The 24,491-nt window shown below is 40.4% G+C and overlaps 1 protein-coding gene across 4 annotated transcripts in view; it reads right to left on the reverse strand.

Annotated features, from left to right (window-relative positions):
* Positions 1–24,491, reverse strand: part of SLC9A9 (solute carrier family 9 member A9) — a 560,292-nt gene that overhangs the window by 272,442 nt on the left and 263,359 nt on the right. For all 4 annotated transcript variants that reach the window (XM_007188090.3, XM_057545832.1, XM_007188089.3 and 1 more), the window contains exons 7-9: positions 23,787–23,925; positions 19,303–19,408; positions 2,400–2,488 (exon numbers count right to left, since the gene is read on the reverse strand). In XM_007188090.3, coding sequence (XP_007188152.2) covers positions 2,400–2,488; positions 19,303–19,408; positions 23,787–23,925 — 334 coding nt within the window. The remainder of the gene's footprint in view (positions 1–2,399; positions 2,489–19,302; positions 19,409–23,786; positions 23,926–24,491) is intronic.

Genomic DNA, 24,491 nt, shown 5'->3' on the forward strand with positions numbered 1-24,491 from the left:
ATCAGTTTTTTGGTTCATTTTTTAAAATTGGGGCTCCTTAAAATGTCTGTAAGTGCATCTTCTGAGTCCTCTGATGGGCAGAGATAAGGGTGACCTTGCAGAGTCCCTGCTGGGTAGGTGGGAGATGGGCTCAGGTCCAGCTGAGCTTGGGACATGACAAAGAGAGAAGGATGAAAACAATAGCCATTTTACAGAGCTTTAAGGTAAGTCTTCGAAAACTGTTTAGGAATTCCTAGCCGATCACAGGTTTGCTTAGATGTCTTTTTGGTGTTTTTCCACTCCCACTGCCCCAACATCAGATGTTCTCAGCATCATTGGGCTTATTATAGGAGCCTATCTACCTCCATTTGCATTTTGGGATAGATTGCAGTAATTTGGTTCTATTCTTCATAATTTTCTATATCCATGTTTCTTGTCATGTAACTTTACAGTGCTCTCCCACTGTGAGCTAGTGACCTGCTCAGCCCCTTGACCCTGGGTTCAGCCATGTGATTTTCTTTGCCTATAGGATGTTTAGGAAATGTGATGCAAGCAGAAGCTTGAAATGAACTGGCACACGGGGATTTGTTCTTCTGCCAGGAGAAGAATGACAGACATAGGGCACTGGTTAAGGTGCTCTAGCCAAGCCCACTCTAGCATAGAGCCCCACCAAACCCACAGACAGTGAATCATCCTAGTTGAGACAAGTAAAGCCACCCAGATCAACCCAGATCAAAAGAGCTAAGCCCTGCAGATGCACGATAAATAAGTGTTTATTGCTAAATGCCACTGGGGTTGCTTGTTATACAGCACAAGCTAGTTGATACAAATGCCATTTGATCCATGCTCTTCTTGTCTGTCAGTTGATATTTCTAAAATGGAACTTCAATTATCTGAAAATTACTCTACCTAAGACACTTCAATGACTTCCTGTTATGGGCTGAGTGATGTCGTCCTAAATTCATATGTTGAATTCCTAACCCCCAGTACCTCAGGATCTGACCTTATTTGGAAATAGGGTCCTTGAAAATGTAATTAGTTAAGTTGAGATGAGGTCAAACTGGAGTAGGGTGGGTCCCTATTTTAGTATCCTTATAAAAAGGGTAAATTTAGAGACAGACATGCTCGCAGGGAGAATGCCATGTGAACGTGAAGGCAGAGATCAGGGTAATGTGTCTACAAGCCAAAGAACACCAAAGATTGTCAGAAAACCTCCAGAAGGTCAAAACAAGGAATAGAACAGATTCTCCCTCAGAACCCTCAGAAGGAACTAATCCTACCTATACCTTGATCTCAGACTTCTACCTTCCAGAACTGTAAGACAATAAATTTCTGTTGTTAGAGCCACTTCCCATTACCTTTAGGTTAAAGTCTAAACTTCTTCACAAGGTATGAAAGTCCTTCCATAAGCTGGTCTCTGGCTGTGTATGAGGTCTCATCGCATACTGTATTCCACTAACTTCAGCCTTACCCCATTCACTAGCCACATAGAACTATTTAAAGTGCTCCAATCAACTGCTTCAGAGCTTTTGTCCATGCTACAACCTTGGCCTCGAATGCCCTTCCTGCTACCTTCTCATCCCCCACTGGATCCCACATCTTTACCTAATTAACTTCTATTTGCATTTCAAGCTCCAGATTGGGCTATCATCTCTGGAAACTTTCTCTTCACCTTCCCAGTCCTAACCATGGGAGGAAGCCCTATTGAATTCTCCCCAAACAACCTAGATAGACATTTCTATCTCAGTACTTATCACACTGTGGATAATTAATTGCTCACTGCACATCTCTATTGTCCTCAACAGACTTGATAATGAACCACTTAAAGGCAGGGTCATATATTATCTGCCCTTTTATTCCTTGTACCCAGCACGGTGCTTGACACAAAGTGGTGATGCAGCAAATGTTTGTGGAAGGAATCTGTGAGTGTTTATGCGCCAACATCAAAACAGATGTGTTCCTGGCATATGGGAGATACATTCTGCTTATGTGACAATTGGCAGTTGAGTTTACTTGGAAGCAAAAGCACCCAATTAGAGACCAAACATTACTTCCTTATCCTTCTTCATTTCCTTCTTTCTATAAAACTACCCAATCTCACATGCTTTATAATGCTTTTAGATGTAAGTGACTGTGAATTATTACTGACGGTGGGCCTTTCATCTTCAAGACTGACAGTCTACGTTCCACATTTCTCAGGAGGGAGAGACTATTATAACTATATTTTTGCTTACCAAGAGAATTGTTAATAGTTATCCTGAAGAAAAAAAAAAAGTCTATAAATATCCAACCTATAACGAAGACTTCAGCTTACTGTCTTCCTCTACTAATGAAATTCTTTCCAAGTGCCCTGCCAGAGTTGCTACGTAACCATTACACTGAGAAAAGAGACAAAGCCTGTAGTGAGCTTTTTCTTTTACCTGTTTAGTCCTCATTTTGGAATCCAACGACAGATTGTTGTAGGTATAATGTGCCTGTGTGACTCCACAGAAGAGAACAGCAACTATCCCTGAAATTTAAAAACACACCAGTCAAAATCAATTTTCTTTCCCATCTAAGTCAAAGGAGTAGGGCTATCTCAGCTGGAAAACAGACTTGGTATCAGTAGAGTTAACATTGCTAATAATTATGGTGATGAAACCTTTGGTAAACCTGGCTGCTTACTTTAAACATGGAACTTAACAGGATTAAAGTTAAAGAAAAGCATTAAGAAGTAGATTCTTCCTGGGGATAAATGATTCTCGGGTCATGAGTTAGGAAAGTTATACTTGGAAACCCATGAACAAAAGACTGTATAGTTAATTCCAGGCCTCTCACAGCTACTGCCAACTACTCGGCTGCATTTTATACTAAATGCTGGCATATTTGCTTAGACATTTGCTTTCCACTGTGTACCTTCAGGAACCTGAGAAGTTCCTATCATACCATAATTTAGTATTAAAAACCACGAGTCATAAACCTAAGACATCGACAAGGGTTCAGTTGCCTCGGCCAATACTCCTACTTGCCAAGCCCAGAAAGAGATCCTTGTTTGCCTCTACACCTCCTTGGCAAAGCTGGGGGCTTTGTCTTTCTGCTGCTGGATAATCTCGTGAACACATCCAAGGCACACACTCCTTGAAGGTAAGCTGGTCTGTTCTTGTGTGCTTCTTATCCACAGTGGGCCCTCAGCTGCTTCTTGGTTGGTTGCAGGATTTATTTCTTAAGCCATCATTATACCCAGCTTTAAATGCTACATGAAGCCACACATACACTAGATGCTGTCTGGGGACAGAGGAGGAGCAACCATGGGACAAATGTGTTATTTGTCCCTGGGCTCTGTTATTCTCTGTGTTATTGCCCCTGAGCTGAGGTGGGGAAGCGGTAGGGGCTGCATTCTACCTTGGATTAGAGATTTGATTAGCTATGGGAAATTGGGCATAGAGGAGGGCTTTGGGAAAAACACAAGATGTAAGTAGTCTTCAACCCAAACCAAGGGGATTGAATTGAATTTTAAACAGCACACTCTTTCCAACTAAAAACACTCATAAATTAAATGCTGATGATTCTTAAGAGTATAGAGATATGTGAACTGAATACTGACATTTCAAATGAAATAAAAATTCTGCAGTAAAGAATTTTAAAGAACCAAGCATATTTTTTATATGTACACTGTATGCTTCTATTTATATGTTGGTTATTTCTGGCGTTGGCTTTGGATAAAATATTGCTAAGACATATTTGTCTAATACATTTACATCACTTATTTCCTTCTAATATTATGCTTCAAACTTTTAGGCAAAAGAATAAAAACAGTTAGGAAATTGTGCCAAGAAATAATATATGCAGTAAGCATTTATATAGTTGCTTTGGGTAACTTTTCAGTTTTCTAGCCTCTCTTCAGAAATTCAAAGAAAAAAATGCTTATGGAATACTATATTTCACTCTTCACAGAATTTCTATTAAAAAACAACCAGTACCAGGGAAACTTTGGGGGTACTGAAGTACTTCAAGGACTTCGAGGAACTAGGAGGATTGCCATGCATGTTGTTTTGTCATCAAGTAGTTTTCTTTCTTTATTTAAAAATGCAATTTATCTACCTCTGCTGATGCAGCAGTCTGTTGGAGGTTTTTCTGGGTGAGGTTTAGCCGACCTCCTACTGTTGTAGGAATGTTTTGACTATATATTGATCTGCGGAGAAGTAGTGAATAAAAAGGGAGGGGGGGTGTGGGTAGTGCACAAATGCATTCTGAGAACAAAAAGAAGTAACAAAGAATAAAGGATAGGTAAGGGCCCTAAGATTGGCTGAATGCTTATTGTGGGCAAGGAACACACTAGTTTTATTCACATCATCTTATTTATTTCATTGATTTATTATCTCACAACAGGCTTCGCACGATTCACCAGCCCTTCCCGCTCTCTTCCCCTTCTCAGTAATAGCATCTCCATTCTTCCTGCTGCCCAGGCAAAAAACTCTGGGAACACTCTTTACTTCTCCCCTCTCTATACATCGGCAATGCTGTTGACGGGTCCTTCAAAACCTACCCGGCACGCGGTCACCTCTCAACACCTCCGCACTAACACCCTTTTCTAAAGCCACCATCATTTTCTGCCTGGATTACAGCAAGAGCTTCCCAATTGCACCTCTGACCCCGTCTCCCTTGTTGGCCCCCCACAGTCTACCTTCCACCCAGCAGCGCTAGTGAATCTTTTAAGACAATTCAGACCATGTCAGTCCTCTGCTCCCAGCTCTGTAATGGAAACCCATAACAAGCAGGCCCTGTAGGATCTAGTCCTGTTCCCTCCTCCCCTCCCCACAGCTCCCTGACCTCCGCTCTTACCATGCTCCCCCCTTGTCACACACCGTCTTCGTCTTCGCTAAGCAGGTTCCACCACAGGGCCCTTGCATGTCCGGTTCCCACTGTTTGGAAAAGTCTTCTCCAGACATCCACATGGCTCCCTCCTTTCCTTAAGATGTTACATTATCAGACTGGCCTCTGCTATGTACTATATAAAAATAATCCCTCTCGTCGTTCTCTATTTGCCTACCTTGACCTATTTTTTTAATATTATTTACTGCCACCTAACATTTTATATATTTATAGGTTTATTTTCTGCCTTCCTGCACTGTGGTGGAAAGCTCAGGGAGTGCAGAGTGATTCACTGGCCCCCAGCCATTAGAGCAATGTCAGGCACATGGTAGGCACTCCACATATTTGCTGAATAAATAAATGAACATTCCTATCACCAGGTAACAAGAAACCAAAGTAATTTACTCAAGGTCACCTTGAAAGTGGCAGAGCTAAGATTCAAAATTCCACAGACTCCCTGTACTTTTCTGCCTGTATTAGACCCTCCAGGAATGTTTTAAGGTAACCTTAAGCCATCTAAAAAATATCATTTCTGATGTCCCAGGGAAAGAGTCAGAGATTTGATGATGAAGATTATATACCTGAGTTGGCTGGACATCTCCTTTGAGGATATTTTCTCCAGTAGCTCCATTGGTTTTCCCATTAGAACACTAATAGGCAAAGTTTCTGCTAATATTTTTTGAGTTTTGTCTACAGATATGTCACACGAGCAGCAAACAATGGAGTCTGCCTACATGACCAGAGTCTTGATGTTGTAATTAAAATAAAACAACAAAGCTGATCTGACCCTTAGTATTAGCATACATAATCATAATTCTATAGCTTGGTAATTAATTAACTCACACAAATTAAAACACATTTTGAAAATGTTTCACCCGAATACATCTATTAGCTATAAAGTTCTCCGCCATCTAAACAGATTCACAGTTGCCAGTTTTCTACCTTACAAAAGTATATTTTAATTGCCACTATATTTTTACATCCCTGTGCCTGCTAGCCCTAGTTGTACCACTGTTAAGTGAGGCCCTAGACCACTCTCTTACATGCTCTGGATCTCAGATTCTCAGTTGTAAAAAGGAGGGGGAGGGGGACTAAGTGTTCCTTGTGCCGGTCTGTGAACTAGTGTCTCAGCCCCGAGCCCACCCTCCTGTGCTGGTTCTGTGACCCTGAGGTTGGGGGTCTCCAGATCACATCTTCCTTTGCCTGATGGGCTCTGTCAGCTGCATCTCAGCAATGGTTCTTCACCGCAGCTTTGGCAGCTGGTCCCAGCCTTGTTTTCTCTTTTTGTTTTTTCTTGTTTCCCTTCACTTCCAGACCAGCCTCCTGGGACCCCCTCAGAGAAAGCAGCAGCAGTCAGGCAGTGTCCTCAGAGGTCTGGGTCCCAGCTCCGTGGTTCCTTCTTGGGAGCTTCTAGATTCTCTTCCCTTTGCTCCCTCAGTCCAAGGGGTCACACTTGCTTCTTGCAGTGACGACCTCTGTGCTGCCTCAGTGCCCGTTTTTTACTTTCGCAGCTCTTGCTAACTACAAAATTTTTTTAAATTATATTTTTGTGTCTTATTCTCTATTTTTTCTTTCTGTGACTTTCTAGAATTGACATGATTCCATGAAATAATTTTAGGGTCATGGAACAATGATCTATTAAGAATGTTTGAGGAGTCACAAATTTTTTTCTTTATTTTAAAATTATTTTTTAATCCCAGCAACACTGGAATATAAAATAAATTAGTTAACATGGAATAAATTGATGATATATTTTACTATCAAATAGTTCAAAAATTCTTTCCCCCTCTAAAAATCAAAACACAACAAAACAAACAAGTTGCATCCTTTGATCAAAATGTTATAAAACTGGAAATTAACAAAAAGCATAGCTACATAAGTGTATCCATTAGAGATTTTTAACTGTATTCTTTTAAATAAAATTGGAGTTGAAGATGAAATCAAATTTGAAATTTTAGCTTATGTAGAGATAAATAACAGTAAGTGTATAGTACATTTCTTATCAAAACCAATGGGATAAAACCAAAGGATTGTTCAGAGGAAAGGTTATAGTCTAACATGCATTCTATTAGAAAAAATAAAAGGAAAATAAATGGACTATTTACCTAAAGAATCTAGACAAAAGACATAAAAATAGAACCAAAGACAGTAGAATTAAAAACTTAATAAAGAAAAAGGAAAAAATACAGCCAAAGAGAACATTCCTAATAACCATATGGTTCATGCCTCTCAGGCCTTGGGGTCCCTCTGGTGTCCATCCTCCCCAGCCTGCCGTTCTCTGGCCGTGGCTGCAGGTATGCAATGTGTGATGTTGGCCAAGGGCTTCACGCACCTAAGACTCAGTTTTCTCATTTGGATAGGGCCCACCTGTCTCACAGGTCTGTTCTAAGTATAAAGCAATACAATGGATTTTAAAATGATTTGTAAACTAAACACTAAAAAGTAAATATAAGGTTTTACTATAATTACTAGAAGTAGGTGAAAGGAAGAAGACATGAAAAGAAGGAATGACTCAGAGAAGCTCATTACAGGTCTAAACACAACAGCATTTCCTATTCAACAAGTTGCTGGGGGAAGAAATACAAAACACCTAGCACGTCTCACACATTTTATGTCCTTAATCATTATTTGTTGCCTTCTCCTCCACACCAACTCCTGCAACAAGGAAAAGCAGATGAAAATGTGTGCCTCACTCCTAGAAATCCAAACTTAGACAATTCTCAGTAATACTACAGTTAAGGTATCGGAGTTTTGCAAGTTCTATCTATCTACTGAGATATTCAATGAGGAAAGCATGGGTTATGGATATGGGGAACGCAAGGATGAATAAACACAGTCCTACACCTCAAGTAGCTTTATGTCTCCTACCAGAGACAACACATACACAGAGATATCTAAAAGCAGGTAGAATGAAGTAGGTGATAAGAAAATGGGAATTCTGAAGGAGTGATTTCTTTGGGGCTGGGGAAAGTGGGAGAGAGATGGGGAAAGTTTTCCTAAAGGACACAGAGGCATTTAGGTCTTGGAAGATAAGAAGAATTTGGAGGTGCAGGGTTGGGGGTAGGGAATTCAATGTGAGTGAAGGGCAAAAGCTAGGAAACTATGTGGCATGTCCCAGGAACATGCAGTTTACCTGCACACTTTGGGTTTGAATCTGTTATAGGTTAGGGAATAAATACACGTTGAATTAATTAATTACATTTTTCCAAATACAAAACTTAGAAGAAACATCTAATATGCTCTATGTTTAAAATGATCAAACTAATTATTATAAGTATGAAAGTATTTCTCTTACATGCTGTATTAGTCCTAGTATCCATAAAATAGAACTATGAAACATCTAATATGTTGATCTTCTGCTGGCAAACATTACTGCATTTTCTTTCCTAACTGAGGTAAAATCTGATCATTCTGCTTCCATCTCTTCTGACAAACACAAGCGGTCATTAAATGCAACTACGAGGGTTGCATGTCTAAGGCTTTGGTTTCAAGTTGTATTTATGGGGCCCTGTAGCAATGACAAGTGGAAACAAGTACATACATCCAGATCCACAGGGACGGAGCATGCTCAAAAATATCTGAGAACTAAAATAGAGAAGGAGCTCTGAAAGAAATCAAGAAGTGGCTTAGAGAAAATAACAATAAGAGTTTCTGACTCACGTGTGTGCTCAAAATTGCCTTTCAGTTTGCACAGTGAGCTTTTAGTGGTGGGCAAGATCCCTAAAGAGCTGTCTGCAAGGACTCATTTGTGCAATTTTGAATAAGAACTAGAACCGATACTTTATGACACTAACTAAAAGAGCTGTATGAGAAACCACAAGGAGGTACACAGTTAAATTCAAATTATTGGCAAGCAAAGGAGTTTAGAAAACAGCATGAGGAGGTCTGTAATTCTTTGGGAAGAATAATGATTCTTCTGGCAACTAAATTCTTTCCAGAGAGATCAATTTTGAGAGGACAATTAGCTCCTTTTGGTTAACAGAACACCATTTACACTCTTCTCCATGATTCCCACTTCTGGACCTTCTCAGAAAGCATTAGTGTTACTAATGCTTGTGTATATACAATATTTAGTAACATTAACCTATGCTTACACACATCACACACAAACCTATGCTTACATCACATCAAGGTTCATTGTGTGGTTGTAAATTATGTAAGAAAAAATGTACTACAATGGGTGTCAGGAGACCTGGGATCTATCTGGCATAGTTCGGACACTTAACTAGTTGAATGACTAATGCAATTCAAATTCATTGCCTGGTCCATTGTTTTCTTCTCAAAGAATTAAAGAAGATGGTCTGCATTAGTGTTCTTTAGATTGGGGTATGCAAGAAACCCACTGAAGGGTAGAAGAAAATATAAGAACTTCATAAATTTTTTTTAACTTTTTATTTTATATTGGAGTACAGTTGATTAATAATGTGATAGTTTCAGGTTCATAACTTTTAATTAGAACTTTTGTGTATTTTAAGGTAAGTAAGTACCATTGTGGGCAAAAAAATACGCTTGTGTGCAGATAAGTGCATGATAAAACTATCTTATTTTATTTTTTTATGATAAGGGTCAAGAAACTGTGGTAAATACTGCTCTAGATGATCTCTAAGCACCTTCCCATCTTAAGTGTCTGTGATCTGAATTGCTGTTTTTACATTTGCTTCAAGGACTGCATATATGGAATTGAAGAATTACATGGGACCCCCACGGCCTCATGTGGACTTCCTGACAACTAGATTACCTTCTCGACCTAGATCTCCTCAAGGGCTGGGTCTATTACCTCCTTCTTTGTATTGCTCCCCATCCCATAACAGTGCCCAGTAGACATCAGACACTCAAGTGCAGGTTTGTCAAAGTAATGAATATCTATTTCAAGAAATATTTATCTGCTCTAAAAAGAGAATGAAGGAGAAATTATTTTTGATCCTCACATACAAATAGATGTTTATCTGGACTTATTAGTGGCAGAGTCTATTTTCTTCTAACATTTAACTTTTCTTATTCAAGACTATTGTCACGTACGGTCTCTGCTACTAATAACATTATTCAGTAGTTCTTTTCTCATTAAAAGTTGATGAAGACTTCAGATACAGAAGCTGAAAAATAAACATCTGCCACATGGAGCATGATTTTCTTTGACATTAAATGCAGACTTGAGGGGTTTCTAAGACTGGAGAATATTGCGTTTCTGGACAGGAAATATTGATTATATCATCAGAACACAGAAAGAGAGAGAGTGAGAAAGAAAAAAATGTGTCTTGCTCTCAGGCGGCACTCTGAGGGGTTTTAAGGTTGATGGGTTATTTTTCCATGCCACACTTTTATTTATTTTTGATCTAGTAAAACGAGACGTTTCTGACAGGTTTCCTACCACCACTGTTGAACGTGAACCTGGAACTGAGAAGTCAAAGATTTAACGAAATGGAAAACTCCTTCAGGGAATATGAAGGATTCCAAGTTTGCAAAGAATACAATTACTGTCTAGTTTACTATATTTGGCAATGCTACAGTTGGCAGATGAATGATGAGTCTGTGGGATACAAGAATATCAATATAGAAAACAGCACAAATCTATGTTCTTCTTTCTAGATCCTCCAGTGCAGAGGGTAGGCATGCAATTAAGATTACTTCCTGTCTGTGTTGCAAGGTTTATAAATTTCCATTTAAAACAAAAAATTCCTTTAATAATGTAGTAGTGAGTACTTATGCAAATTAACTTGAGGTCTGGAGGAGAAGAAAAATATCCTTTTGTTTAGATCCCTGGCTTTCCACCTCAAATGTTGGTGTTGTCAGGTTTACTCCTTTTCAGTTTTCATTTCCTTGGAGTCACTGAAAACATGCACACCAATGTCACCTAAATCTCTAGTCAGCGGCCTCATCCCAGATATCCATGTCCAATTGCCCACTGTACCTTTCCATGTAGAAGTTCCACACTTGTATAGAATCCAGAAGACTTTCAAATGAACTAATTTTTGTGTCTCTCTTTCTGCTACATGTATTCACTCACATTCCCCATTTTGGTGAAATGAACCACTGATTCATTTGATATAATTCCCAGTATCCTCGACTCCTCTTTCTCCTTCAACTGTGTTAATCATTCGTGCCATCTGTCTTCTGAAAATTTTCTACACGCCTGTGCAGGACATGAGCAACTTTCTCTTTTCCCTATGGCTGCTGGCACCGTGAGGCGATGTTAAGTAAAGACAGAAAACATTTACAGTGAAGAAAGCAGAGCTAAATTTGTCCACTATTCAAGTTACATGTGCAAGATTGTCTGAATATTGAAACGATGAGCTATTTGGTTCAAGAAAGTGCAGGTGTGAGTTAATGAGTTATTATGCTAGGAGATGTACTCTACACCTGTGTTTATTGAGATGGCGTCTTTGCTGTTTGCCCTTGGTTCAGCAAGCTAGTTAATAAATCCCCTTGAGAATTTTGGGTGTCTATTGCTACAGCTTGAATGCCTAACATTTTGAGCCTCTGGCTCTATTTTTGGCTTGGAAAACACTCGGTGCACCTCATTTGTTGGTGAATTGTTGGCTAATTAAGTTGGATTCATATGGTCCTGTCAATATGAAAGCAAGAACAGTTTGAAGCTGAGATGTCAGCTAATGACATGTATTTAGAAGCTAAAACCGGCCAGATTTGAGTTGAGAAACAATTCAAACTAAGTCCTCCTGGTGATTTGTTTTATTTACTGAGATCTAGAAATATATTTCCCATCCAGTCATGCAATGCATCAGTGGCAAGCCAAATGGAACACATTTATCTCTGAACTAGAAACCTTCTTAAGAGTTTCAGACAAGTATTCGCCAAGTCGAGAGATGATGGAGATGAGAAGTAATGAGCCAACTTACTTACTCAGATCAAGTAAAGTCTCAACGTGTCCAGTAATAGTCATTTCATTTGGAAATCTTTCCTCGTCTGTTGCCAAAAAGAAAGACATTCCCAGTTTCCCCTTTTCCCGACTACTTATTCTACAAAAGCCTTTCAAGAGCTGACCTGACAGATAAGCAGGACCTGAGCTTTCAGGTGTCAGCTTTTCCTTATCATGACAATGTAATTAGGCCCTTGTCATTTGAGACCAAGGGGGGAACAAGGTTGGGTGATGGGATTGAGGTGAATTGACTGTTTATGTTGTGCTTCATGTTTGTGTGTGCTGAGTTCTTCTCTCGTTCAGACACCTTGGTCAATTCCTTAGTGAATGGGCCAGAGCGACATTTGCTTTTACCCTTCTACGTTCAAAATTTTTTTCTGAGTCTCTTACTCTCTAGAGTCAGACTACAAAGCCCAATAGCATTGCTTAGTACAGTAATCAGGACTTTTTTTCTTTCAGATTTTTACACATTTGTTTTCTTAGATGGAAACCATTCTAAGCTGAGTAAATAGTGGGCTATACTGTTTAACTTTTCGTATGAGAAAGTGAGGGATGCCAACAGCCTCCCTCCTCCTCCTTCACTTCCAGCTGACATAAAATATGCCCCAGGAACCTAAAAATGGAAGCTGCCTTTATTACAACAGTGCCTGGAAGCAGAGAAATCATTAGATGCAGTGTCAATGTTGCCATTAGAAATCTTACTCTTTGGGTGTTTAATGACAGTCCCTGAAAGTTTGCTTCTGGCGAAAACCTGACCCCCAAAGTCTCAGCTGGGAAACAGATTATAAAAATGAATTTTCAAACCACCTGTCCAGCTGTGCTTTTTGGTTATCTTTATAAACTGAAAAGCAGCTTCTATGACAGGATTCAATGCCACCAGAGATTATGTTATAAATAATACTGCTGAATTATTTTCAATATTCAATTTAAAATAATGGCTCAGTAACCTAATGACTTTTAGAAAATAGGCCAAGAAAAATTCTACTTGATCAGAAATTAGGTATGCATGTGTACCAGGTACCTGACAGAGAGAATACCTCGGGTCATGTATTTACTCAAAAGCCACATTTTGCATGTGTGCCATGTCCTTCCACTACAAAATAATAAAATCTTTTTACCTCAGCAGTAAAGAAAACTGAGATACCAATTAATAGGGTGACATTCCTATCCCTCAGCAAGTTAGCAGAAGAACTAGAAATCTGAGACATACCCCTTAGGGGCTGATTTTGTAATTAGGGCAGAAACTTCCATATACATTCTCTTCCTTCTGTGCTCTCCCAGTTTGTGAGGACTCCCTAAAGTCCATTTCTATCTACACACCCTCATCTTCTAGAAAGACTTCTCACTTGCATTTGATATTCTGCCCAGTCTTCGTAAATAAAAGTTTTCTCAGACAGCACTTGTACATTTCCAGCAGCAGAGCATCAGACCTTTGGGTAATAGAAATGCCAACCTTCATTTGCATGTCTAAAAGCCACTTGTTTCCATAAAACTAAGTGCTTCTGTGTGACTATTGAACATTTGCAGGTGCAATTTCCAAGAGACTGAGATGAGGCGGCTGCAAATGTGGCCCTTGAAGTAAAAGATGATCAAAATAAGTCAAATGATCATCATCAAATTAGTAACAACTAAAAGTGAAAGCAGCAAATGTGGTCATGAGCAAGCCCTGCCCACCACACTGAAGTGTTCATAATGAATCTTATAAGGGGGCGAATCGAAAAAGAATAATGAAGACTGTGCAAACTGTCTTTGTAAGCTTGATTCTTTTTGTTCGTCTATCACTATGCACCTGGTATGAGATGGTCCCAAGCATCCTAGCCTAGAGGCTGTGCTGTCTTTGAGCCTCTCTTCCCTTCTGAATTGTCACCAAGTTATGCAGCTTCTTTTGTTGAAATACCTCATAGAATATTCCTTCCCTTGTACTATTTAGATTTCTTTGTTTGCAAGCAATAAACACTGATTCTGGCAACTGTAATCAGAAAGGAATTTATTGGAGGGAAGAGGCATAAAGGCAGCTCCAGAGATCTGTGGCAGGAATAAATAGAAGGTCCCAATAGAGTTTTGCTGTTGGAAAGTCCGAGTGCCAACAGTTGTATATACTTCTAACTAACTCCCTCCTAAAAGCTCATATCACAGGAAAGGAGTGTTTGGTTGACCTAGCTTCGGATGCCCCTATTCTCTTCGGCAGGGGAGGATGGGGTACCTTGGTTAAGAAGATGGTATCTGATGGAGGAGGGGTAGTTCCCCAAATAACATCAGGATGCTATTCTCAGTGAAAGTGAGAACAGGCGCTGGGCAGCCAAAGCCGACATATGCCCACCATATTCTTTTAGATTAGGCTCTTGTTTCCCAAGGTCTCCATGTCTCTATTTTAACTTAAGAGTTAGGGAAATGAAATTGCAGATTAATGTAATTTATGATCTATCCTTTAGTTGATGTATGAATCTGCTCTGAAATATCCTGACCGGTGGACATAAAGAATCTACAAGAATATTATTAGGCATAAGGCACTCACTAACTCATAAAACAGTCTGTTATTCAGATTTTAGAAAATTTTCCTTTTGTTAAGCTAAAATCATTCATTCCATTGTTCAAAAGATATTGAATGCCTAGCACGCTTCAGCCACACTGCTGGTGTTGATACAGTCCTCACAAATCTGATAGTCTAATATAATTTTGGCCCATCAATCCAAATTCTACACATCAGCTATGGTTCTATATGTCAGAACTGCGGAGAGTAAATCAAATAGCATGGTGACGTCTAGATGCACATAAACAAACAATAGCCTTCCAGAAACTATAATGGAAGAAGTTTCCATTCATCATAGTATGCCAAAATATAAAATAGCTTAAAAAGTACTTAACAAGAAATTTGTAGGTCTAATGTGAAGACAACTATAAAAATTTACTAAGGGCCATAAAAGATGAGTTGAATAAATGGAGAGACATAACATATTCCTCTGTGGGAAGACTCAGCATTGTAAAAACACCATTCCTCCTAAAATTAATCTAAAAATTCAATACAACCCCAATCATAATCCTAAAGTTATTTTCTGCTTGAAACATAAGAAAGTTATTTTAAGTCATTCTGGAATATAAATATGTGAGTATAGCAAAGAATCTCTTGAAATTGGGGAAGGGGGATGAGAAATGGATCTATTAGCTATTAAAAGGAACCATGGAGTTGAAATGATGAAAACAGTAAAGACCAAGAGCTCAGTGGAACAACAGAAAGCCCAGAACATATATACACATATATGTACCTACATACATGGACATTATATTGTAAATTCATAGGTTAAGTTTGAAGGGCGTTAGGATGAGTGAAGAACAATCTAGGAAGAAAATCAAATCCCTACTATATCCCATACCTCATAGCAAGACAAATTCCAGATGGATTCCAATGCAAAAATAGAACCAGACGAGTATTAAAAAAAAGTATACATTATTATTAATAACAGTGGGCTTTATAAGTAGAAATCAATAAAATCTTGGGCTTTCTAAGGAAGAGATAAAATTAACCACATGAAACTTGAAAATGTCTATACCTACCTTTCCCTTACATAAACAAATAAAGCATAACATATTTAAAAGGTAACACCATGAATTGGAAAATATTTATAGCCCACATGACAGTCAAAAGGTTAATATGTTTTAATAGATAAAGAGTTTCTGAAATTTAACGTGACAAAAATAAGCACTTCCATAGGAAAAAAGGACAAAGGTCATAAACAGGTAGTTCACCAAGGGAGAAATACAAATTGCCAATGACATATAATTAAAATGATTTCCTCAGTAAAAATATAATGAATTTATATCAGAATAAGATGGAACTTGATTATCAAATTAGCAGGGGTGAATATGAGTTTGGGTGATGAAGATGTGAATGAATGAGCTCTCTCTTACATCATTGGTGAAGTACAAAGGAATGCAAATTTTCTGGAGGATAACTTGGATAAATTTTTCCAATTAAAATGTTAGCATTCTTGTTAACCCAGGAATTTTATTTTTAGGTAGTTATATAAATAGAAGTTCATACATCAAGCTATAAGGATTACCATTGCAATCATATTAACAATGTTTAAAACTATAAACAATCAAAAGGTTGGTATAATAAATTATGGCAAGTTAATATGATATAGTACTAGGCAGCAACTAAAAATAATACTATAGAAGAATATTTAATGCCATGAAAAACATTCACTATAAATTGTTAAGTGAAAATAAGCAAGTTACTTAAAAATAAAAATGTAATTACATATATGTATGCATGTATATATTTAATTACGTATATGTATTTGCATATAATTAGATCAATCCAGACAAATACTAACAATAGTTATTAATAGGCAGTGAGAATACAGGTAACTCTAATTTTATTTCCTTCTGTAAATCTACATTTTCCAAATTTTCTACAATGTATATGCCTTACCTTGGTAGTAAGAAAAAATAAAAAATATATTCTTAAAACAGATATATTTTGTTTAAAGCAACAGAAATCCTTTTCTTCAAATGAAATCTTAGGTGAAAACCCAGTCTGTGGAACCAATAAGAGGGGTGAAGTAGGGATGGCAGGCCTAGAGGCCTGCTCCCTTGATGGGCACCCTTGAGCCCTCACCTAGCAATGTCAGGGCTGGGGGAATTCTGCTGAGAACCCATTGTGTGTAAACACCATTTCTAGGTCCTACATGATGTGTTGTCAGTGAACCCATTCAGGGCCCCAGGATGGCTGGTTACCGCTACAGTTACTCATAAACTATTTAATAGCTCATTTCATTTACTTCACTATATTCATTGTCATATGTTCATTCGTTAAGCACTTTCTGAAATGTTTTTCTAGATTTTAGTTTTGCGTTATATTAGTTTACTTGTGGATTAGAGATAAAAAGATTTTCTTACTGCATGAAATATCCTCAGAGAATATAATTTGATTCCACACCATCAGATTTTATTGAAGGTTGATATGAGAAATGACTACATGAAGAATGGATCTCCATCTTCCCTAAAACAATACATTGTCTGTTATGGTGCTCAAAGGCCCTTACATAAAGATGCGTGTGATAAATTCCCCTAAAGTTTTAGAAGAAAAGTTTGCCCATTTTTACAAATAATTGTAACTTCCTTTTATAGTACTGTATTATTCCTATATAACTCATCATGTTTCCCTTTTGGCTTTGGCTGCCAGAAAGCTCGGAGCTATATTTATTGTTGCCAAACCACAGCAATGAACAGCTGCCTTATTTTGCAGAAAAACTCTATCCCGAAGCACTTGAGTGTCTAGCCTCAACTAAACGGTCCCTTGATATGCATGGCTCATGTTATGAGTTGTCTCAAAGCCAATTTAGAAATAGGCAAGGATTAAATGATAAACAAACAAACACATAAGTAATTTGGACTAAGCAGGCTTGGTCTTTGGCAGTACAAAATGCTCACACCTAAAGTTTGATTTGCATCAAATGCCTTTCGGGCATGTTGCTTAATCTGGAGTACTGTTCTGGATGAGCGCTCCCCTGGGTGCAGATGTGGACATTTGGGTCTTTCTGCTACCAAGGCCCACACATGCATCGACCCACCCCATGATGCTGGCTCCTCAGAAGAGATCTGCATGGTATCCAATAAGGGTATCAGGTCAAAAGCATAGCAAAAGAGCAAGGCTCAGATAAACTAAAAGTTTATACGTGGACCATAACCTTAAAAACAGTTAAGAAAACAAGATATTGCTGAACTGGATCAGGAAATAGACAATCTTCACAAACAGAAACAATCTTAAGCATTGGGATGTGTGTATGTAAGTGTGTGAGTGTGTGTGTGTGTGTGTGTGTGTGTGTGTTTATTACAATGATCAACAGTAGACTAAAATATATCAGGTGAGTTAAGGTACTTCTTTACCTTTCCAGAAGGTCAAATATGTATTCTTATTGTTAACATTACTTACATCATTTTACAATATGGTAAGTGCTGAAAAGGGCATAGAATGTGGAGGAAAGGGAACCACAATTTTTTGAATGACGTATGTAAATTGTTTCCTCCATTATTTCATTTAAGAGACACTTGTATCCTTTTTCTTTGCAATGCATAAGCTCTTTAGCAACCTTTCTAATAAGATGGTAAGGCCCTAATATAATGGATGTTGCGTTAGAATGGTTTGGAATGATACTGGGCCTGGTAGGGTGGCCTCTGGTAATGCAGTCTTGATTATAGTGTCGTAATAACTGGCAGGTGGCTGTCTGTATCAGCAACAGACACCCTCAAAGCCTGTGGAAATAGCTTGGTTCCCATGGCTATGAAGTAAGGTGGGTCAGCTGCCCAGAGCAACAGATTATCATTACAAAAAAGATTTGCCATGGCTTTCATAGGAGAGGCCAAACCAGCCTAGAAGCAAATGGACGAGGCAGGCTTCTGGGGCCCCAAATATCTTCCTACTCCTGGGAGCCTGCCTCATATTCTATAGATAGAATTTCATTCAAGGTAGCAGTGCTTGGTACCCATGAGCCCAGGCTCTAGAATCAGATCTCCTTATTTGAAATCCCAGCTCCACCACTTACTGTTGGCTGAGTAAACTGGGCATAGTCTCTAACTTTGGGTCCTTCTGCAAATGAATGAGAAAATCCATGAAAGGCAGTTAGCCAGCACCTGGCTCATGGTATGCTTTCACTATATATCAACTTTTATTATTATTTACACTTAAAGTACCACCTTTTAAAATGCAAGTACCCAGGGAGGCATACCTTATTCCCAGTTAGTATTTCGGAGGGGGGCGGGGGGGGAGTCTCACCACTTGAAAGTCAATTAAGATGTAGTGAGCAGCAAGGGATCCAGGCCTGAAACCCGGGAGAAGCGAGGAGCTAAGCCAATGGAGAGAAACAGCTTTGAAAGTTTGCTCAGAGCCACGGTGATTCCTCTACATGGAAAGGTACCCAATCGTTGCAGCTAGCCAAGCGCAAACCCTCGCTGTTGCAGAAAGGCAATCTAATTGCTGAATCCAGATACAAGGATGCGTGGCCCCTGGGACCTTAGGGTCTGCCTCTCTCTCTATCAACTGCTGCATCTCAGAGGACTCTACATACAGACCTTCTACAGTAAGAGGCATTAATTAAACCGTGAAGCCACCAAGTGAGCTCCTTGTTTTCTGGCCTGCCACGGAGCGTATGCAAAGATTTTTAAACACGGCTGTGTGTGGAGGTGAGCACAGCAGGAGAGGCTGCCTACGTGGGCGCTGCTGTTAACAGCCAATGGAAGGCCACCACCCTTTCCCCCAAAGCGGCTGTGCATCCCTTCACACTCTGAGCAGAGACTCCTATGTGTAAAGTCAGCCATCACCTCAGGATACCAGTCATTCATAGATTTCAACATCCCCTTCCTGACCAGCAAGGAGAGAAGAGGAAACGGCAGTTTGGAGACTTTCAGTTGACCTGTTGTATAAATGGATGATTTTTTTTCTTCTCCCCAGGGTGCCCAGGAGAGGCTGATTCTGACACAAACCTATAGAAAAGGGCCTCCATTTCACCTCTGGCTGGGTCAGGGAGGGGGGCATGGGGAGAGGCGGGGGAACACATGTGTTCACACATCCAGTTTGCTGCGCTGGACGAAACACTGACCTGTTAGGCCAGCGGCCTCGGCAGACAGGAAGGCGCTCCAAGACAGGAGGAAAAACAGGCCCGTTTCCAGCATAGGGAACTCACGCAGTTTGGTAAACTTGGTCAAGTGACAAAGACGCGTTAAGGGAAATAACAACTGCTTTTATGAAGAAATCTCCTTTTTGGCTGAGAAAAACGAATCTGGTTGTGTTTGAGATGAGAGAACTAATTTTCAGACCTGACCGTAACTCTGACTGAGGCTTTACTTTGAAGGCCAGCAGGAGTCATGCTTCATTGCGGGCTGAACACTCCTATAAAAATGCAAACTGGTGTTCAGATAAAGAAGACGTCTTACTAAGAGGATAAAATCAGCTAAGTGTAGACACAAAACTTCTAAAATTTGGCCTCGGCCCTTGGGGTGTGCCCCTCAGAATACTGGCAGATCTGGGAAAACAAAGCCGAGGGGAGTGAGGCTGGGTGAGACGCTGCCAGTGTGTCAACACTGCAGGAGGCCACTGCTCCCCAGGGAGTGCTGGTCTGGGGACAGATCATCTTGGAGAGCCTTCTCTCTTGGGGATAGAAATTGGATCAGGAGGAGCATTTATGTTCAGTGATAGGGAAACTGCCCGGACTCTCTTTGTAAAAGTAGGATGGAGGAAAATGGGTATTATTTCTAGGTCGAGCAAGATGCCCTTTGGCGGGCAATGGTTCATTCTGGCCAGGATGACACTTGGTCAATGGTCTATAAATTGCAAATAGAACAAAAGGCACAGTGATCTGAGTCAGGCAGAGAATGGGCTATGGGGAGATGATTAGGAGTAAGTGATGGATGGGAAAGGGCTACATTGTAATTGTGTCCACCACTAGGCGGAAAATGCCCTGACAGATAAAAGAGATGTTATGCTGTTGCATTTTTTATGTTTCTACAACAAAGTGTAAGGAAGATTCCATATTAAGAGATGTTTGGCAGCAGGGCAAGGAAGCAAAAAGTATGACCTCTGCGTTAGAAGATCTGGGTTTGAGTCTTGGCTCTGCTAGTCACTGGCTGCGTGATCTCTGAGCAGCATGGTAACCTCTGTGAGCCTTATTTGTATCCTAGGTGAACTGGCAATAAGAATAATACCTGCTCAGACAATGTGCAGAGGAACATGCAATGAAGATATTAAAAATGTTTTGTAAAGTCTTAGAAAGCACAAAATACTAAGGATAATGTCATGGTTGGGAGTGTGGCTTCTGGAAGGCAACTCTACCTGGGCTCGTATTCATTGTATCAGCTTAGACGGGTCCGTGGGCCACTCTTCGCTTTGGTTTCCATGTCTGAAAATGGGCATAATAGTGCAACCTACCTCCTAGGTATATAAACCACTTACAATATGTTAAGCACTCAGAAGAGTGCCTGGTATGTAACAAAGGATGTGTAAGTTTTTCAATTAGTGTGATTTAAATAAATTTGTTTTGTAAAACATCTTTTCTGGAAAGAGATTCAGTAAGGGTCTGGAAGCAATTCTTTATCTGGAGGAAAACATGGGCTGCCCTTTGACCCTTTTCCAGTGTCCCCTCTTCTTACTTGGAGGGAAGGCTTTGTTTCCAAGGGAGTTTGTTCCTCTGAATTCCCTCTTCTAGTTTGTTGTAAAGATAAGGCTCAGGCCGATTTGAGTCACAGAATACCAACTGGGCATAAAGTGTTCTTCTCTCTCCGTGGCCTCCAGGAAGTTGTTCAGTTCTGAGTCAAGCCCTAAGCTTGTCCGGAGCCCAGGGGCCCACACCCTGAGGAGGCTCTGCCTCACGGTGGACAAGGCATCCAGGCGATTATGGTGGAGGAATGGACTGTGCCCCTGTCCCCTTCACAGCCTGAGTTTGTGACCCAAGGCCATCAGGTGTTGCCACTGTTACTGAGCCCCTGTCTCTTCCTTTTCTCCACCCCTTTCCCCAGATCTGATCCAATGTCAGGGCAGACTTCCAGCCTCCAGGAATTTTTACCTTCCTTATCAATTCGTTTACTTATGTGTCCATACATTCCCTGCACACTGGGCAGAAAAATGTTCCAGTCTCAGCCCTTCCACCTCATGCCGTCCCTGGGACCAAAGGCCTGGTTTTAAACTCCTGCCCTAAAATATCCTAGCTGTGTGGCCTTAGACAAGTTGCCTAACCTTCTGTGTCAGTTTCTTCAGCTGAAAATTGGGGGAATAACAGTATCTCCCTGCCAGGGTTCTTATAAAAACTATCTGAGATAATCTATGCAAAATACTAAGGACAATGGCTGGCACATGGTACAGTTCTGAACATATGTAAGATGACATAATTAATATCATGCCCATTATTACTGATATGTGACTCAGAGTGAGCTACTTAACCTTCTTGAGCCTCGGTTTCCTCCTGTGTAACCCTGTGTCTTACAGGGTTAATTCGAATAAGAAGATATATATAAAGGCCCATGCTAGACATTCACTAAATACTGTGATCATTATTATTACTCTACTCCAAACAACATGTGACTTCCATCGTAATTCCACTTAATAATTAAGAGGCAACAGGGAGTAGGGATCAAGAGCATGGTCTGTCTCTCGGTTTCATTCCTTGGGTTTGATCTTGGCTCTACTTCCAAGCTGTACGACCTTGGGCAATAGCTTACCCTTTCTAAGATCCAGTGTCCAGTAAAAGTAATATCTGTGTGATATAACCATTGTGAAGGTTAAATGAGTTATTGCATGTAAAACAAGTAGTAGGGGGCCTGACATGTCTCCAGTACTGGGTAGATTGTTAATCATTATTTTTAGTTGGAAGTCAGCCCCACCTTTTCCGACTTACTTTTGTCAATGGAGTTGACATTCTCCAAGGTTTCCAGGACATGACTTTGGGGTGGTCTTTTGATTCTCTCCTCTTCCTTATCTCTTAGTACCAACCAATCACTAAGTCCTAGAGATTCTTCTAAACATTGGCCTCCTTCCCGATTTCCCCCCACAGGTTATCATCACAGTTTTCCTTGATCTTAATCTTCCTTCTTTCATTCACCCTACATACCAGTTCCTTATTTATGTTTTAAAAACAGGACTTTCATTGTGTCCCTCTCCTGAGCAGAAAACTTCAGTAACTGTGGACCATAGAAAGATGCCCAGGCTCCTTTGAATAACACTCCAAGATACTCCACAAGCTGACTCCATCCCACCTGTGTCCCCTCATCTTCCGCCGCTCACCAGCCTGAGCCCTCAGGTCCTTTCAGGCACAACTGCCATGGGCCATGTCAGTGCCCCCTCCGCCACACCTCCATGGATGTTGGTCTTCTCCTGAATCTCTTATCGTGTGACTTTTGCCTGTATCCTACCCATCTTTCAGGTCAAGCCCAAGTCCTACTCTGCATGTAAATACTGCTTTTCAGATTATTTTCCAGAATCATAAGATTGGCCAAGAGTCTGTTGGACTATCCCAGACACAGTGGCCTCATCATCATTTGAATTTTTATAATCTTAATAAGGTGGCTGTAGCTTTAGCCCTCACTTGCCAACCAACTCTTACTGTAGAGCTTGTCTTTCCAAGTTTGTCATTAGTTGAAGGCAGAGTCCATGTTTTATTCATCTTCTGACTTATCTTAGAAAACTTTAGTAGAACCTAGCCTTTTAGCAGTTGTTCAGTGAACTGTTAGGCTAGTCCTCATGAAAAAAGACCCAAACATTTTGCTTTCCTTGCCTTGATCCCTGACCCTTCTTGCATCTTTCTCCTTTCTTACTTCTCTTTTCCCCAAGGTCTCTGGTCCTTTGTTCTGCCTCTTCTCTGTAGCCTCAGTTAACACTTGACATTAGCCTTCTGGCTTTCCTCTTCAAATCTGACTTATTTTTGTCCCATCCAACTGCTGTGAGTGAAGAGCTCACCAGACCAGCTTCTTTCCCTGGCTCAAATCCTCTAGGAACTTTACCCATCCTCCCACCTCTCTGCTGAAAAAGAGGGAGTAAGATGACACAATTGCCTGGATATGGCAAACATCATTTCTGCTTTGCTTGCTGTTCCCCTTCCATAAAAGAGCTGTGGATTCTCGTTTAAACTCACAGTGATCATTGGCTTGGCCAACCCTGTGAACTAGTGATTGATACAAGTTTGAAAAGGAGGCAGATAACACTTAGTTTATCACTCCCAGTCAATCATGTTTTATTCTTGACCTTGGATCTTCAGTTCTTCCTCTTGACCTTAATATATCCAAGCCTGATACCCCCTGGCCACCTATATTCCTAGGTGGGAATTTTTTAAGACTGTTGCTATCCTAGGATCAGACAGTATGAGCAGTGCTAGAACTGGCCTTGGACAGGAAAAGAGCCTGGGCCCCTCTTCCACTGGTACCGACCTATGCTTCGAGGGGTGGCTCGGAATCAAGATGGCTCCAGTGGTGCTGTACTGCACTTGAACAAGACTGTCTAACCATTTCCTAGCCTGGAATTTGTCAGTCCTCAGAAACGTTCCAGGGAAGCTGACTGCTCTTAACAAGTCCCCAGCTTTCCACACAAGACAAAGGATATCAGTGCCGTGACCACAGCATACGCAGACCCCATTGCAAATGAGCCGGCGAAGATCCCCAGGAAATTCCCCACGGACTGGAAGAATGCCGCAGCGTCAAATGCATTCGGATTCTCCTTGGGACTGTAAATGGATATGGAACTGAAAAGAGAAGAGGGTGAAGGTTAGTCAGCGACTCCCATCTCGTGGCCCAAACACCAGAAGTCAGAATTTAGCACCCACTTTCGGGAAGGGCACGTTTTCCTACGAGGTTAGGTGTTGGTTGGAAGCTTTCAGGGGAAACGGATGAGGACAGGGAGAGGTGGAGAAGGCACAAAGCTTTCCGCTTCCTTACAACCCAGTTCCATGGTATCGCTGTCCGTCAGTAAACATTTTTATATAGGAAGGGTCGTAAGGAATATTGTTTCTGAGCAAACTAGGCATTAAAACATGGTAGGTGTATAAGGAATCTGCTGAGGAGATGATAGATAACTGTGAATTATTTAGTGGCCATATGTCTTCAGTGCTGTTATATATTCACAAATGTTCCTGATAAAAAGTGTACTTTTATGGCCTGTGCACAAATGGGCGATACAAATCACAGCATGCACAAAATATTCTGCTGTGATCTTGTCATAGACCACAAAGCATTGCTCCTCTCCAGTGTAACCCTTCAGAAACAGCGCCCAGAGGACGCTCAGAGCATCACAGTATTAACCCCTGGGGAG

The sequence above is a fragment of the Balaenoptera acutorostrata genome, chromosome 4, assembly GCF_949987535.1.
Source record: "Balaenoptera acutorostrata chromosome 4, mBalAcu1.1, whole genome shotgun sequence".
Lineage (NCBI taxonomy): Eukaryota > Metazoa > Chordata > Mammalia > Artiodactyla > Balaenopteridae > Balaenoptera > Balaenoptera acutorostrata.